The 14,636-nt window shown below is 36.8% G+C and overlaps 1 protein-coding gene across 1 annotated transcript in view; it reads left to right on the forward strand.

Annotated features, from left to right (window-relative positions):
• The window catches only part of LOC150110257 (dynein axonemal heavy chain 5-like), a 972,373-nt gene that overhangs the window by 182,252 nt on the left and 775,485 nt on the right, over positions 1-14,636 (forward strand). Inside the window, exon 22 of the mRNA XM_090394637.1 lies at positions 4,339-4,574. Coding sequence (XP_090250763.1) covers positions 4,339-4,574 — 236 coding nt within the window. The remainder of the gene's footprint in view (positions 1-4,338; positions 4,575-14,636) is intronic.

Below are 14,636 nucleotides of genomic sequence, written 5' to 3' on the forward strand. Positions count from 1 at the left end.
GATGGAAAGTATACATTTGTTAAAGGAAAGTCATGCTTTAGTATATGCTCACTTGTTACTATAATGTGACTGGTACTTTGGACAAGGTAGATTCACATACACAGTGGTATACTTAGATTTGACAAAAGCATTTGATAGATTGCTACATGATAAGTTGAGAGTTATCATCTGGCAATGAGCAGTTCCTAATAATTAAAGATAATACATTAATAAATGGATAAAACATTAGTGAGTTAGATTATAGATTGGCTATCTGATAGGTATTAGCAAGTTGTGTATGGGAAACAAAATTCTGGAAGAGGAAAGTCACTAGTGCTGTTCCTCAAGTGTCTGTTTTAGGGCCACTCCTGTGCTAATTGCTATTGGAGAAGGTTTGAAAAGAGATAGTTATAATAAATTTAGTTTAATTCTTTATCTAAGTGTGAGCAAACAAAGTTTGTGCCTGAAAATATCTTCAACACCGGGCAACTCGTAGCAAAGGTGGACCAAGCTAACATCACTCCTATCTCAGTATCTCCCATAATGCAAAACACATCTCCTTGCAGATATGTACGTATAATGTTATACATTAAAGGAAGGGCCACTACCCAGACTAGTTTCGACCTTTTTTTGCTCACACTTGGATAAAGGATTAAACTAAATTTATTATAGTTTAACCAAGTGAAAAATAAATTTTCAACATCTTTCTCTAAATCCAGAGTAATTTAATAAAAAAAGGTGGCACACTGTTTGGCAACTCCTATAGGTAAAGATGACCTGCCATTGCTTTTGCCTTGTATCTCCACCTCTGGCCCTGGCTCCCACTGAAGAGACTTCAATAAAGGTCGAAACTAGTCTGAGTAGTGGCCCTTCCCTTAATGCATAACATTATACATATCTGCTAGGAGATGTGTTTTGCATTATGGGAGATACTGAGATAGGAGTGATGTTAGCTTGGTCCACCTTTGCTATGAGTTGCCTGGTGTTGTACTACCTTACTCCAGTCCTGAAGATATTTTCAGGCGCCAACTTTGTTTGCTCACACTTGGGTAAAGGATTAAACTAAATTTATTATAGTCTAACCAAGTGAAAAATAAACTTTCAAGAGATATTTAGTTGTTTGCAGATGATGTGAAGTATGGAAGAACTGTGATGAGCAGAGCAGATGCTGTGGCTTTACAGTAGGACTTGGATAGACTGCGTGAATGGGTATGGAGTGAGACTTGCCAATTCAGTGTTGCAAAGTGTAAGGTTTTAAAATTCGAAAAACAAAGATTGGATGTAGCATATACAATTGGTCGAGGAGGTGGAGGTAATAAGAGATCTGGAAAATGATTTTGGCAGAGATCTAAAATTTAGAGGGTGCATTGCTAAAATTATACACCTAGCCCTATAAATTCTGTCAATGATGTTAAGGACACTAATTTGTAAGAAACCAGAGCCTTTGCTCTGGGGACCAAACTTTATATTCACAACATAAAAGTGGCTGTATCCGAGGTTTAAGTAGAGAGCAGTTGTGTCTTGTGTGAGAAAACTTAATCCATTAGAGGAGGCCCATTTCACACTGTATCATTATCTTTTAACATGAGGAGTTCTGCTGATACTATGATTAGGACTATGAGAGTGGCTATAGTTTGCCCACCATTTGTAGGTCTCTGGTTGGCGTCTTGCCAAAAATAGTTGATTCATGCTGAAGGGAAGAAAGACATGAAGGACATACGAATTGTCGCCAACACGCAAAATCAAGTGCTTTATAGGTAAAATTTTCCAACTGTTATACAAGCAGCATAGTTAACTACAATAATCATAAAAGAGAAGTTAATTTTCCGACCTGTAATAATAAACAACTCATCCCACAATACGGAATGATTACCCTATTATCGGAATGGATTCTCCTTTTTCTGACATGCGCAGAAGTGTCGAGGGATCTCTAATCGGTGGGCAAACTATACTAGAATAACATCTTCATGGTGAGACGGGACTGTGATCTTCTGTTTCCTCCATAACCAACACCATACCAACTACAGGCTGGAAAGCCAATTCAAGGCCTCATCCGTCACCTTGTGGATGTCTTGTAGGCCACCACCGTGAAATTGGCACCTTGGGCAGTCGTACACAATATGAGTAATCGTCTGAGCCACGGGAGAACAATCACAATAAGGGTGATCTGACAGCGCCCATTTATGCAGAAGATAGCCACATCTGCCCTGACTAGTTCTGATCCTGTTTATGGATGACCAAATCTTCCTAGGAAGACCAAAACCAGGCTGCTGAGCACAGGGATCTTCTTCCAGGAAGCCGTTTGTTGGGAGATTGTTGGACCAGTATTCTCTCCATATGTCAGATGTTGAGGGCAGCACAGCTGAAGAGAGTTCGTCCATGGACCAGAGAGGCGTTCTAGATTTGAGGAGAAGGCTAGGTGGATTTATGAGAGTCTGGTGTAGGGGTAGGAGTGAGTTTCTCATTGCTTTATTAAATTCCTTAATCGAGGCTTGTCTCTGTATTTGTGGTGGAGCAATGTTAGATAGAACAGGCAGCCAGGAGAGAGGGGTGCTTCTCACTGTCCCACTAATTGTGCGCATGGTAGAGTTCAGCTGGATGTCGATAATGTTAGTGTGTGTACTTCTTTCCCAGACAGGGGTACAATATTCTGTTGCAGGGAATGCAAGGACTAGTGCAGATGACCTTAGGACTTCTGCACCACAACCTCAGGTTGTTCCAGCAAGCCAGCAAGATGATGTTATTTCTGGTTTTAATTTTATTGGAGAGGTTGATGATGTGCCTTTTATAGGTTAGGCTTCTGTCCAGGCTCACTCCAAGGTATTTTGGGTGAGGCTCGTGTTCTACCATTTTTCCACAGAAAGAAAGGTTGAGTTGTTGATTCGCCTCTGCATTGTACAGATGAAATACTGAGGACACTATTTTCGTTGGATTTGGCTTGAAGTACTCTTCCAGAGTGTTCAGGTCTGTATTCAAGGTTGATTCTAAGTTGGTAAAGGAGGTGGATTGATGTAAGATCGCTAGGTCATCAGCATACATAAACTTGCTTGATCTGGTATGAGGTAGATCATACATATAGATGTTAAAAAGTATAGGGGATAACACAGAGCCCTGAGAAAGACCATTGTGAAGGAATCTGGGCCTGCTCCTTTTTCCACCAATATGGACCCGGATCTTTCTGTTGGAGAGAATAAATTCAAAAAGTTGTAGAGTTTTTTACATTTTATAATATTTCCTAGTTTTAGGAGGAGGCCCCTGATCCAGACAGTGTCATAAGCAGATGTTAGGTCAATGAAAGTGGCTCTAGATTTAAATTTCTTCTGGAAGCCTGCTTTAATTTGAGTTGTCAGGGCCAGGACCTGGTCACAGCAACTTCTTTCTGGCCTGAAGCCAGCTTGTTTAGCTGGGAGTGCTAGGTTTTTCACTTCATTTGGATCTTTCCCTGGTTTTGGCAGCCAGCCATGTTGACCAAGATGTTTTAGGAACTCAGGGAGTATACCATCCACTCCTGCAGCTTTGCCAATGTGTGTCAATGCATTTAAAATAAAAAAAACCTTTGTCAAAAAATTAAAAAAAATGTAAAACTTAAAAAAGCTCACAAAAAATTTTTCATATTTATTTCACCAACATTTGTTGCATAAACTTGATTTTAGATGATGTTCACAATCACTTATAGACATCCAAATTAAATCTCCTGTTTTCTGACTGAATCTCAAATTACTGCCACAATAACCACAACCCAGAGCCTCCGTAGCTCAGTCGGTATAGATGTAGCCCATCGATCGGAAAGACCTGGGTTCGATGACGTGAGGAACCTTTATCTGGTCTCTTTTGACAAAAGGTGAGTTAGCCAGTCTCATACGGAGGTAGAGGGTTTTTTCACCTGGAAACTCTGGTTTTTCACCCTCAGAACAGCCAAACTGGCCCTGTGAACACACACATGGATTACAACAATCATGAATACTTACGACGATATGTGGAAGAGATAGGTCCTTGCCACATGTCGTTACACCTGTAGTTAACCATGAGTCACATCAAGGTAGTCATCCTCCTAAATAGGAGACGTCATATGGATAGAATGGAACCACAACCCACCTAACTGTCCAGACTTTACTCTATATGATTTCATCTGCTTTTCAAGGATGGGATATGTTCTTTGTGGTGATGTGGGTTATTTTCACTTAGTATGTCTAGTTTGGTATTTCCTTCATATATGAAGGAACTCCTTAAGTATGAATATACATACATACTTAAGGCATTCAAGAAAAAGAAGTTAGATACTGATATATAATTCAGTTGAGTTTTATATATTTTATGTACATCATTGTATAAAAATATTAATCAGACTTTAATTTTCAGAAAAACTAAAGATGGCCTTAAATCTAGAAGCACAAGCTTGGTGTGCTCTGTTTGGGCGTGCCTGTAAAAAGAAGTATGATTCACAAATGCATTCGCTGTTTACCATTATAACAGATTTATCAAACCGACTGGCTCGTCCAATCAAGGATCTGGATGATATTAGAATGACCATAGCTGCATTGGAAGAAGTTCGAGAAAAGGAGATAGAAATAGATTGGGGTATAGGACCTATTGAAGTAAGTGAACCATGTGACATTTTTATTATGCTATATATTAAGATATCAATTTAAAAAAAAAAAAAATTTGGACTTTTGGAGGAATTTCTTGTAAAATAATTGTTTGTTATATCTTATAAATAATCAGCTGTAGAATTGTTTATGCATAAAATCTGCTGTATGCAAATCATTTGAGATCTTCTAAAGGAGCCAGGTCTAGATTATTTTAATGATTAGATGTTACATGGTTAGAGTTATTATTATTATTATTTTATTATTAAATTTTATCCTTGTTATTCTGATTTTTCTAACTTCATTTTCTTTCTGTATTTTCTGAAACAATGAAATTAATCATTAAATTAATTATTTAATGATAATTTTCCTTCTTCCTGTCATGAATTTTAGGCAAAGTAGCCTCTTTTGGTCAAATGTCATTGCTTTCTTGGTTTTCCAATTCTTCTTTCTGCATTTATTTTATATCTGTATAGTATCTTTGGCAGTCTACTATTGTCCATTCAATTTAGATGTTCTATCCACTTTTGTTTATATTTACACATATATAATTAACTGGTTTTTAATATTCAGGGATTGTAAAATTTCTTCATTAGTTTTATGGTCCTACTTGGTATATATATCCAGGTATTTTTCAGAGAAATTTCATTTCTGCTGTTTGAATTCATTTTTCGTCTTTCATTTTTATGGTCCATATTTTACTTCCATATAATAAAGATGGTTTGGACAGAATATTGTATGGTCCAGTTCTGGTGTGTGATTTTATACTAGAAAAGGCTTAAATATATATTATTTATTATGCTGATTACATTAACAAAATTTGATATTTTAATATTTATATTATTATCATTTTTTTCATCATGACATGATAATGTATGCTAGGTATTTGAAAAAAAAAAAAAAAGACAAGCCTTATAAAACTCAAGAAGCTATACAAGTTCATTCAGAACAGACTCTTACAACACCCATGCCAACAGTGACACACAACCGACTAGTTACAGAGTGTGTGTGCTATCCACTTGGCCAACCAGGCTGGTTGTTTATTAGGTTTTCGCCTTTGAAAGCCATCATATTATTTTTGTCTTCACTTTTTTTTTGTTGTGTAATGTTTAAATAATGTCTTCACACATGTAAGAAAAAATTAAATAGAATTTATTACTCCTATACATTTCACTCAGTTTCATGAGCTTCATTCAGGAAAAGGCAGAACTAGTAACAGCATTTAAATTCTGCATGCAAGAACGAGTCATACAGCATGCGTATAATATGTGTTTTGGTCACAGCTGTACAGTAAGAGGAAACACTTTTAGAATTCAGAGATGTTGGTATAGATGTATAATTAATTAATTAATTTAAAAATCTATAAACAATTAACAGCAGTCACTTCCCAAACCTTAGAGATAAGTAACCAGTTCTAGTCTCTAAATTATATATTTAGTTTAATCTTTTATCCAAGTGTAAGCAAACAAAGTTTGCATCTGACGTATCTTCAGATGCAATGCAGAAGTCATATTTCCATATGCCACTTGCCAAAATGTGTCACACCTTATTATTAAATTACTCTGGATTAGAGAAAGATGTTGGAAGTTTTTTTGTTTTTTTCACTTGGTCAGACTATAATTTATATATTTAATTTAATCTTTTATCCAAGTGTAAGCAAACAAAGTTTGTCCCTGAAGTATCTTCAGGGCTGGAGAAATTTCCATATGCCAGTTGCCAAACTGGCAACTGGCATATGGTAATATGACTTCTGCATTGCTTCAACCTTGGTATCCCCTCTGGGGGTACCAAGGTTGAATCAATGGAGGTCAAAACCGGTCTGGATAGTGGATATAATGCTATTCATAATGCATAGCATTATACATGTCTGCAAGGAGATGTGCTTTGCATTATGGGATATTAAGGAAAGTGATCAGAACGCAGTCCACCTCTTCCATGAGTTGCCCCAGTCCAAAAGATACTTCAGGTGCAAACTTTGTTTGCTTACGCTTGGATAAAGGATTAAACTAAATATATAATTTATAGTCTAACCAAGTGAAAAAAAAAAAAAAAAGAAACTTCCAACATCTTTCTCTAATCCAGAGTAATTTAATAATACGGTGTGACACCTTTTGGCAACTGGCATATAGAAATATGACTTCTGCATTGCTTCAACCTTGGTATCACCTCTGGGTCTGGCTCCCTCCGAAGAGACCTCAATAAAGGTCGAAACCGGTCTGGGCAGTGAACCTTCCCATAATGCATAGCATTATACATGTCCGCAAGGAGATGTGCTTTGTATTATGGGATACTAAGGAAAGTGATCAGAACTCCTACACCTTTAAACTAAATATATAATTTATATCTAACCAGTTAAAAAAAAAAAAATTCCAAGTCCTAGTCTGTCTTTTTAAGATGAGGATGGTGGTATAGGGCTTCACACAACTATTCAAAAAATAGATGATCAAGTTTGAACTTACTGTAGTGTAGCATCTTGGCATTGGTCCAGTGAACTCTGTCTAGTGTTAATGGTGTGAGAAGCAAGGCCTGACCATTCAGATTCCAAAAATCTTATATAATATTCATGTTCTTGGATTCTAATAGTAACAGAATAGCTGGTCTGTCTAATATAGTAAAGATGACAAGAACACAGTATTAGATAAACTCCAGGCAAGAATTGAAATGATAATGTATCTTTGATAGGCAGTAAGAAAAAACTTCCAGACTGGTTTGAAGGTCGTGTACAAATTATATTTGCGAAGGATCCACACTGTTTGTTTTGATGTTCCTTTAACCACGCTACCGGCCAAGACATCTATAGACATCAAGGTTATCATGGATGCGAAGTGCATATTAAAATTGTAATACCATTGATATTGCTTTGAAACATATGATGGATATGTTTCATATGGCGTATTTGTTCCATAATGGCCGATTAGGCGGTTAAGGTAGGATATTTTGATCCTTTTAGCATCAGATTGCAATCTGGAATAGGGGATGATAATTATCAAATATTTTCTGTATCATGGTCTTGCTGTATCCATTTAATAATAGAGTTAGTTTTTATTTTGTTTAATTCTTCTAATAGAAGACACAGAAAAACAAATTGTGTAAATTCTGTAGGAGACTTTTCATAGTACCCATTTTTTTGTGAAGGATGATTATGTGAAAGGATGGATATATTTGCCTGTAAAGGGTAACTTCCTGTAAACAGAAAATTCAATGTTACCAGCAGAATTATGATGTATTGAAGTATCCAAAAAAGGGAGACTATTGTTAGAGTCAAGTTCTTTCCTATTATCCTCATTTTTAATATGATATTGTCATTGATGCATCTCTTCACACCCCAAACCTTTCTCAAGACTCTCATATCTGTAGTCTGTAGTCAAGTGTTTTATTTCTAACGCAGCTCTCAGATCCATACATTAAAATTGGCTTGAACATTGTCTTCTATACATCTAATTTATTGTCTTGACTAATTTCTCTTTTATTCCATATAAATTTATTCAGTTGACTTCCTACCATACCAGCTTTGTTGATTCTGTTGTCTATTTTCATATTTAATGTACCATCTTCATTAAAAATTGTACCTAAGTATCTGAAATGTTTTACTTGTTTTATAAATTCACAATGCTGTTGATATTTTCAATGATTCCACCTATTTTCATTGTCTTTGTCTTATTGCTGACTTTCATACCATATCTATTACAACAGTTATTCAGTTTAGTCAGAGAGACTTGTACTGGATTTATTTAGAAGTATAACACCATCTGCATAAAGTAAAGAGCTGAGATTAACATTTCCAATTTTCATATCAGGTTTAATACCACTTTCCTTCATAATGTGATCCATATAGCTTATGAATAATGTACATCCTTGTCTGACCAGATTTAACAGCCCTGTCCCTCTAATATTAAAACTGACTCCTCCAGGATGAAATACTCCAATAAAGTGTTCATTGAACAATTCCACTATGTCCTCTGCAACAGTCACTCTATTCCCATTTTTATCCCACAATATCATTCTTCCACAGTCATTTCTCCTCCTACTGGTCACATAGCTAAAAAAGTCCCTAGGATTTTCTTTGGATCTTAGAGCCAATCTCCTCTCATATTCTAGTTTTGCCTTCCTTACCATACTAGTCACTCTTCTGGCCTGTGTCTTATATTCTTCATGCATCTTCTCTTCACCTGTCTCCTTATATCTCTTACATAGCCTCTTTTTCACTCTCAATTCCTGTTTAACCACACTATCGGCCAAGATGTAAACGTAATCATGGATGCAAAGTGCATATTAAAATTGTAATACCATTGATATTACATTGAAATATATGATAGATACAAAGCATATGGTGATGCATATTTGATCCATAATGGCCGGTAAGGTGGTTAATATTGTTTGTCATCCACATTACTCCAAATTGTGTCCTCTTCTTCTTCACTCATGGTATACAACTTACTATTGCTGCTAACAAATATTCTTTCACAATTTTCCACGCACTAATGATATCCCAACCTTCCAATTCCTCCCTCCATGAAACTTCCCCAGATATCTTTTTGTCCAGTTTTCATGTCACCTTTATCATCTCTAATACCTTTTTCAGCTCTCTTTCCTCCTTTCTGAGCTTCTTCAACAACCTCCAGAATATCTTGCCACCTTTTTGATATTTATTTTCTATATTCTTACCAAAGTCTTCCCATGGCTTTTGTTTAAGTTAGTTTCACAGTGTTTAGCTTTCTTACGTTTGTCTCTGTATTCTCTAAGAGCACAAGCTGACTTATTTGCCAGGAACTTTCTACATGCTTTCTTCTTTTCCCTCACTGCCTCTTTAACTTCTTGTGTCCCCCATGAAGTTCTGATTTTTCTATCTTTACAGACAACCTCGCCACATGCCTCTTAGGCTGAATCAACCAATGTTTTCTTCAGGATTTGCCACTGAATCCCCAAGGTTTGGTTCCTGTTCTCAAACTCTTTCATTTTTGAATGAATAATGTTTGTGTATTTTATTCTACAGTTCATATCTGAGAGCTGCTCAACTATTATTTGCTTTAAAGCTTTCTTACATGTTCCTCTTTTCAATATAAAATTTAATTTTATCCTGCTGAAGACTAAATGGTGATCACTTCGAATTTCAAATCCTCTCAACACTGCTGTTCTGAACCTGTGAGAAAATCTCTCTGTCAACAATAACATAGTCAATGAGATTTGTCTTATTCCTTGCCTCTTCTCCATGTGAATTTGTGCACAATTTTATGTTGGAACATGAAGTTAGTACTAACCAGTGGATGTTCTGAGCAGAAATCCAACAGGTATTTGCCATTATTAGTAGGAAATCATTTCCTACTCTGCTATTTAGATCCCCAACAAGGACCAACTTTTCATTTTCATTGTGTCTGTTGCTTTCTCTAAAGTCTCAAAAAATTCCTCCACTTCTACCTTAGTAGAACCTTCTGTGGGACCATTAGGCATAAATAAGTTTCATTGTTCGGTTCCCCATTCTGATATTTTCCCACATCACTCTACTTGATATTGCCTCCATTCAAGAATATTAGCCTCTTATACAGTTTTGAATACCATAGATATTTCTTTTCCTTGATTATCATTTGCCTGAATATAACATTTTGTATTTATTGCTCAGAAAGATCACACCAGTTTTTGTGTTTTTTTGTTTCAGTCACTCGTATTATGTTGATCTGGTACTTATCCAATTCCTCAGCTTGCTCCATTTCTTTGCTTTTCTGGCTTTTTATGTTGATAATCCCAAATCTTGTCGTAAAGTGAAGATCTGATCCTGACAGCCTGTATTTGACCTGAATCCAGCTTGTTCTTCACCAAGCTTTTCTTCCACAATTTTTCACACCCTTTTCTCAAGTATACTTGCATAAATCTTACCAGGAACACTCAATAGGATCATTTACTCCTGCTGCTTTTCAACATTTCAAGCCTTTGATGGCTTTTTCTACTTCAAGGATGGATATGTATTCCTGACTGTATGCCTATTGAGTACTTTTTACCACTGTGCTATCACTGCTTGTTTCATTTAGCAATTTTTCGAAGTAATTACTCCATGCTTCAAGGATATCTTTTTCTCCTGTTTTTCATGTCACCTTTATCATCTCTAACTCCTTTTACAACTCGTTCCACCATTTCTAAGCTTCTTCAACAATCTCCATAATATTTTGTCACCTTCTTGATATTTATTTTTTATGTTGTTGCCAAAGTCCTCCCATGACTTTTGTTTGGCTAATTTTACACAGTTTTAGCTTTCTTACATTTGTCTCTGTATTCTCTAAGAGCACAAGCTGACTTATTTGCCAGGAACTTTTGATATGCTTTCTTCTTTTCCTTCACTGCCTCTTTAACTTCCTGTGTACACCATGGAGTTCTGATTTTTCTATCCTTGCAGACAACCTCACCACATGCCTCTCTGGCTGAATCAATCAGGGTTTTCTTCAAGGCTTGCCACTGAATCGCCAAGGTTTGGTTCCTGTTCTCAAACTCTTTCATTTTTTCTTCAATAATCTTTGTGTATTTTAGTCTACAGTTCACATCTGAGAGCTGCTCAACTTTTATTTGCTTTAAAACTTTCTTACATGTTATTCTTTTCAATATGAAATTCAATTTTATCCTGCTCAAGACTAAATGGTGATCATTTCCAATTTCAAATCCTGAGTACACTCTGGTATCCTGCACCAGGAAGAAAACATCACTATCTACAATAACATAGTCAATTAGACTTTTCTTGTTCCTTGCCTCTTTTCTCCATGTGAATTTGTGCACATTTTTATGTTGGAACATGGTGTTAGTAATAATCAGTCTATGTCCTGAGCAGAAATCCAACAAGTATTTATCATTATTATGAGCTTTGTTCTTTTCTCAAAATTTTCCCATGGTGATCACTTCCAATTTCAAATCCTCAGTACTCTCTGGTATCCTGCACCAGGGAGAAAACATCACTATCTACAATAACATAGTCAATTAGACCTATGTGCACATTTTTATGTTGGAAAATGGTGTTAGTAATAATCAGTCTATGTCCTGAGCAGAAATCCAACAGGTATTTACCATTATTATGAGCTTTGCTCTTCTCTCCAAATTTTCCCAAAATATTTTTGTAAGTCTGACAGTCATTTCCTACTCTGCTATTAGATCCCCAACAAGGACCAACCTTTCCTTTTTCATTGTGTCAGTTGCTTTCTCTGACTCCTCAAAAAATTCCTCCACTGCTCCCTTAGTAGAACTTTCTGTGGGACCATAGGCACAAATAAGTCTCATTATTCAGTTCTCCATTCTGATATTTGCCCACATCACTCTACTTGAGTCTGCCTGCCATTCAAGAAGATTAGCCTCGTATTTAGTGTTGAATACTATGGCTACTCCTTCTTTTCCTTGATTGTCATTGCCTGAATACAATATTTTGTATTTATTGCTCAGAAAGATCTCACCAGTTTTTGTTTTTTTTGTTTCAGTCACCCCTATTATGTCGATCTGGTACTTATCTAATTCCTCAGCTAGCTCCATTTCTTTGCCATTCAGGCTTCTTATGTTGATAGTACTGATATTTAACTCTGGTGATGTTGAGTTGGGGGTGTATGTTCAGATTTGTTCCAGTAGCTGACTTTTTGCTGTTATCCCTTGTTCCCTGGCGAAAACAACTTGGGCCTTGTTTAACCAGGTGATGCCCCAGCCGGCATGAAAATTTTGTCATGTTGTACCATCATTTTTTATTTTGGTTTAACCAATAAGAATACAGTCCGCGTGGTTAGCCTAGTGGCTTTGCGCTTCGCAACCATATGCCTAGGGAAGGAGTGTCCTAAGCTCGATTCCCGTCGGAGACGTGAGGAGCTGAAGGATCTTCCTCAGCCATAGCCAAGTTAGCCGGTCTTGGGTGCAGGCAGTAGGGTTTTTTCCACCAGTTTATCTGGTGTTTTTCATCCCGCAAGCAGGCAAACCGACCCCATGAACTCACAGGGATACAGCCAAGAATACCTTGAGGCATAGGAGTGACCATTCTATCCTCGTATTTTGGTTACGAAATCCAAGCATGCTTGGAAGGTTGTGGGCCTTAAAGGCCTGTTAAAGCCATTGGGATAGGAATAAGAATACAATTTGGTCAGCTAAATCCCAAATTGTTAGCCCATCCTCGTTCGTTCAGTATCCAAGTAGATACCCAACAGGGTGCACCATGAGAAGGTGAGGATTGGACATTAGGTCAGAAGCCCTATCTGGAGGTCTCCTCTCAGTTATACAGCTTTGACCCTTAAGCACCCAATGAATGTTTTTTTGACCCACTAAATATTACATAAAATGATATACAAATTGAGTTTAATAGGTCAGAGATTTGATACAAAAACTGTTAGTCTACTAGTTTCAGCATGGTAACTGGTGGTGGCTAAATGTTACATAATATGACATACAAATTGGGTTTAATAGTTCGGAGATTTGATACAAAACTGTTAGCCTACTAGTTTCGCCATGCCCAGAACGAAGCCACCCGTTAACATGCCAAAACTATAGGCTAACAGTTTTTGTATCAAATCTCTGACCTATTAAACCCAATTTGTATGCTTATGTGTATAAAGCTCTTATCAGACCATACTTCGACTATTGAGCCCAAATTTGGTTCTCAGGATTTGAAAGGGATAAATTAACCATGGAAAGAGTGCAGAGGTATATAATTAAAGATGATATCAGGACTGTGCAATGCTAGTTATGAGGATAGGCTGAGGGAATGTGGACTGCAGAGTTTATTAGATAGAAGAAGGAGAGGTGATATGATGGAGAATTTTAAACTGTTGAGAAGAAGTTACAGGGTTGACACTGTGGAGTTCTTTTGTTTGGTGGAATAGGGGGAAGGAGCAAGGAGAAGGGGGGGGGGAGAGCCCATCTCTAGAAGTTGTAAGAGGGTGAAGAGTGGTTTCTTTGCATGGAGAGTGGTTCAACTGTGAAATGCATTGCCTGATAATGGTGAGAGATCAATGGTCAATGGATTGAAGAAGTGGTATGATAGACTTTGTGCTTTCTATGGTGTGACTCCACGATGAGTCTTGTGAATTCATGGAAGTCTGAATCATAATAATAATGTATCTTCTTCTAGTTCTGTTGCAAAATTATTCCTTCAAATTTTCCTTGCTTCTTGTTTTGCAATTGTATTTTTTCTTTGTACTCTATTTCCTCTTCCTTTGTCTTTGAATTTTAGTCATTCTGATAACTGTTTTTTGTTTTACACATTTTCAGTTTCTTTTTTCCACTAGTTCATTCTTTCTTTTCCATTGACTCCTTATTCTTAAGCTTTCTATTGCTGCATTTATCAGGATTTCTTTCAAATTTTCCCCATTCTTTTTCTGTATCATTTGATTCATGTGTAGTTTCTGTTTTTAAATCAGTGCATTTTTGATGTTATTATTATTATTATTCAAGCCTCCATGGAATCAAAAGACTCATCGTGGGAGGTCCTTTTTAAGAAACACAAGTCTATCAAGACTCATCGAGGGAGGTCCCTCCTAGGAAACACAAAGTCTATCATACCACTCCTTAAATGCATTGACCGTTCTTGCTCTCACCACTCTATCAGGCAATACATTCCATGGTTCAACTGCCCTCCATTGCAAAGAAACCGATCCTGACCTTCTTTCTCACAGTTTCCTTTATTAACTTCCAGGGATGGCCCATTGTCATGACTCCTTCCCACTGTTCAACCACGCAAAAGAACTCCCTAGTGTCAACCCTGTAACCACCTCTCAACAGTTTAAAAGTCTCAATCATATTCATAAAATCATAAAAGTATAGATTGGGGAAAGGAAGATGCAATAACAAAAAGGGAGTGAAATTTCTAGAATTCTTGAGGGACAAATGTCTTAGGCAACATGTAATAGAGGGAACAAGAGATTCAAGAGTTTTGGATTTGGTTGTAGCATCAGAAGAGCTGATAATAACTGAGATGACATTTCTCCCACCAGTTGGAGAGAGTGACCATAAGGTTTTGACTTGGAAAATGAATAGACATGCAGGAGTATATCAAAGAGATGGGAACGTACATGGAATTATAAAGCAGGTGATTATAATAGTCTTAGATGTCAACTTGGGGAAGTT

Source organism: Typopeltis vanoorti, chromosome 1 (genome assembly GCF_054136105.1).
Source record: "Typopeltis vanoorti isolate ZY-2024b chromosome 1, IOZ_Tvanoo_1.0, whole genome shotgun sequence".
Taxonomy (NCBI): Eukaryota; Metazoa; Arthropoda; class Arachnida; order Uropygi; family Thelyphonidae; genus Typopeltis; species Typopeltis vanoorti.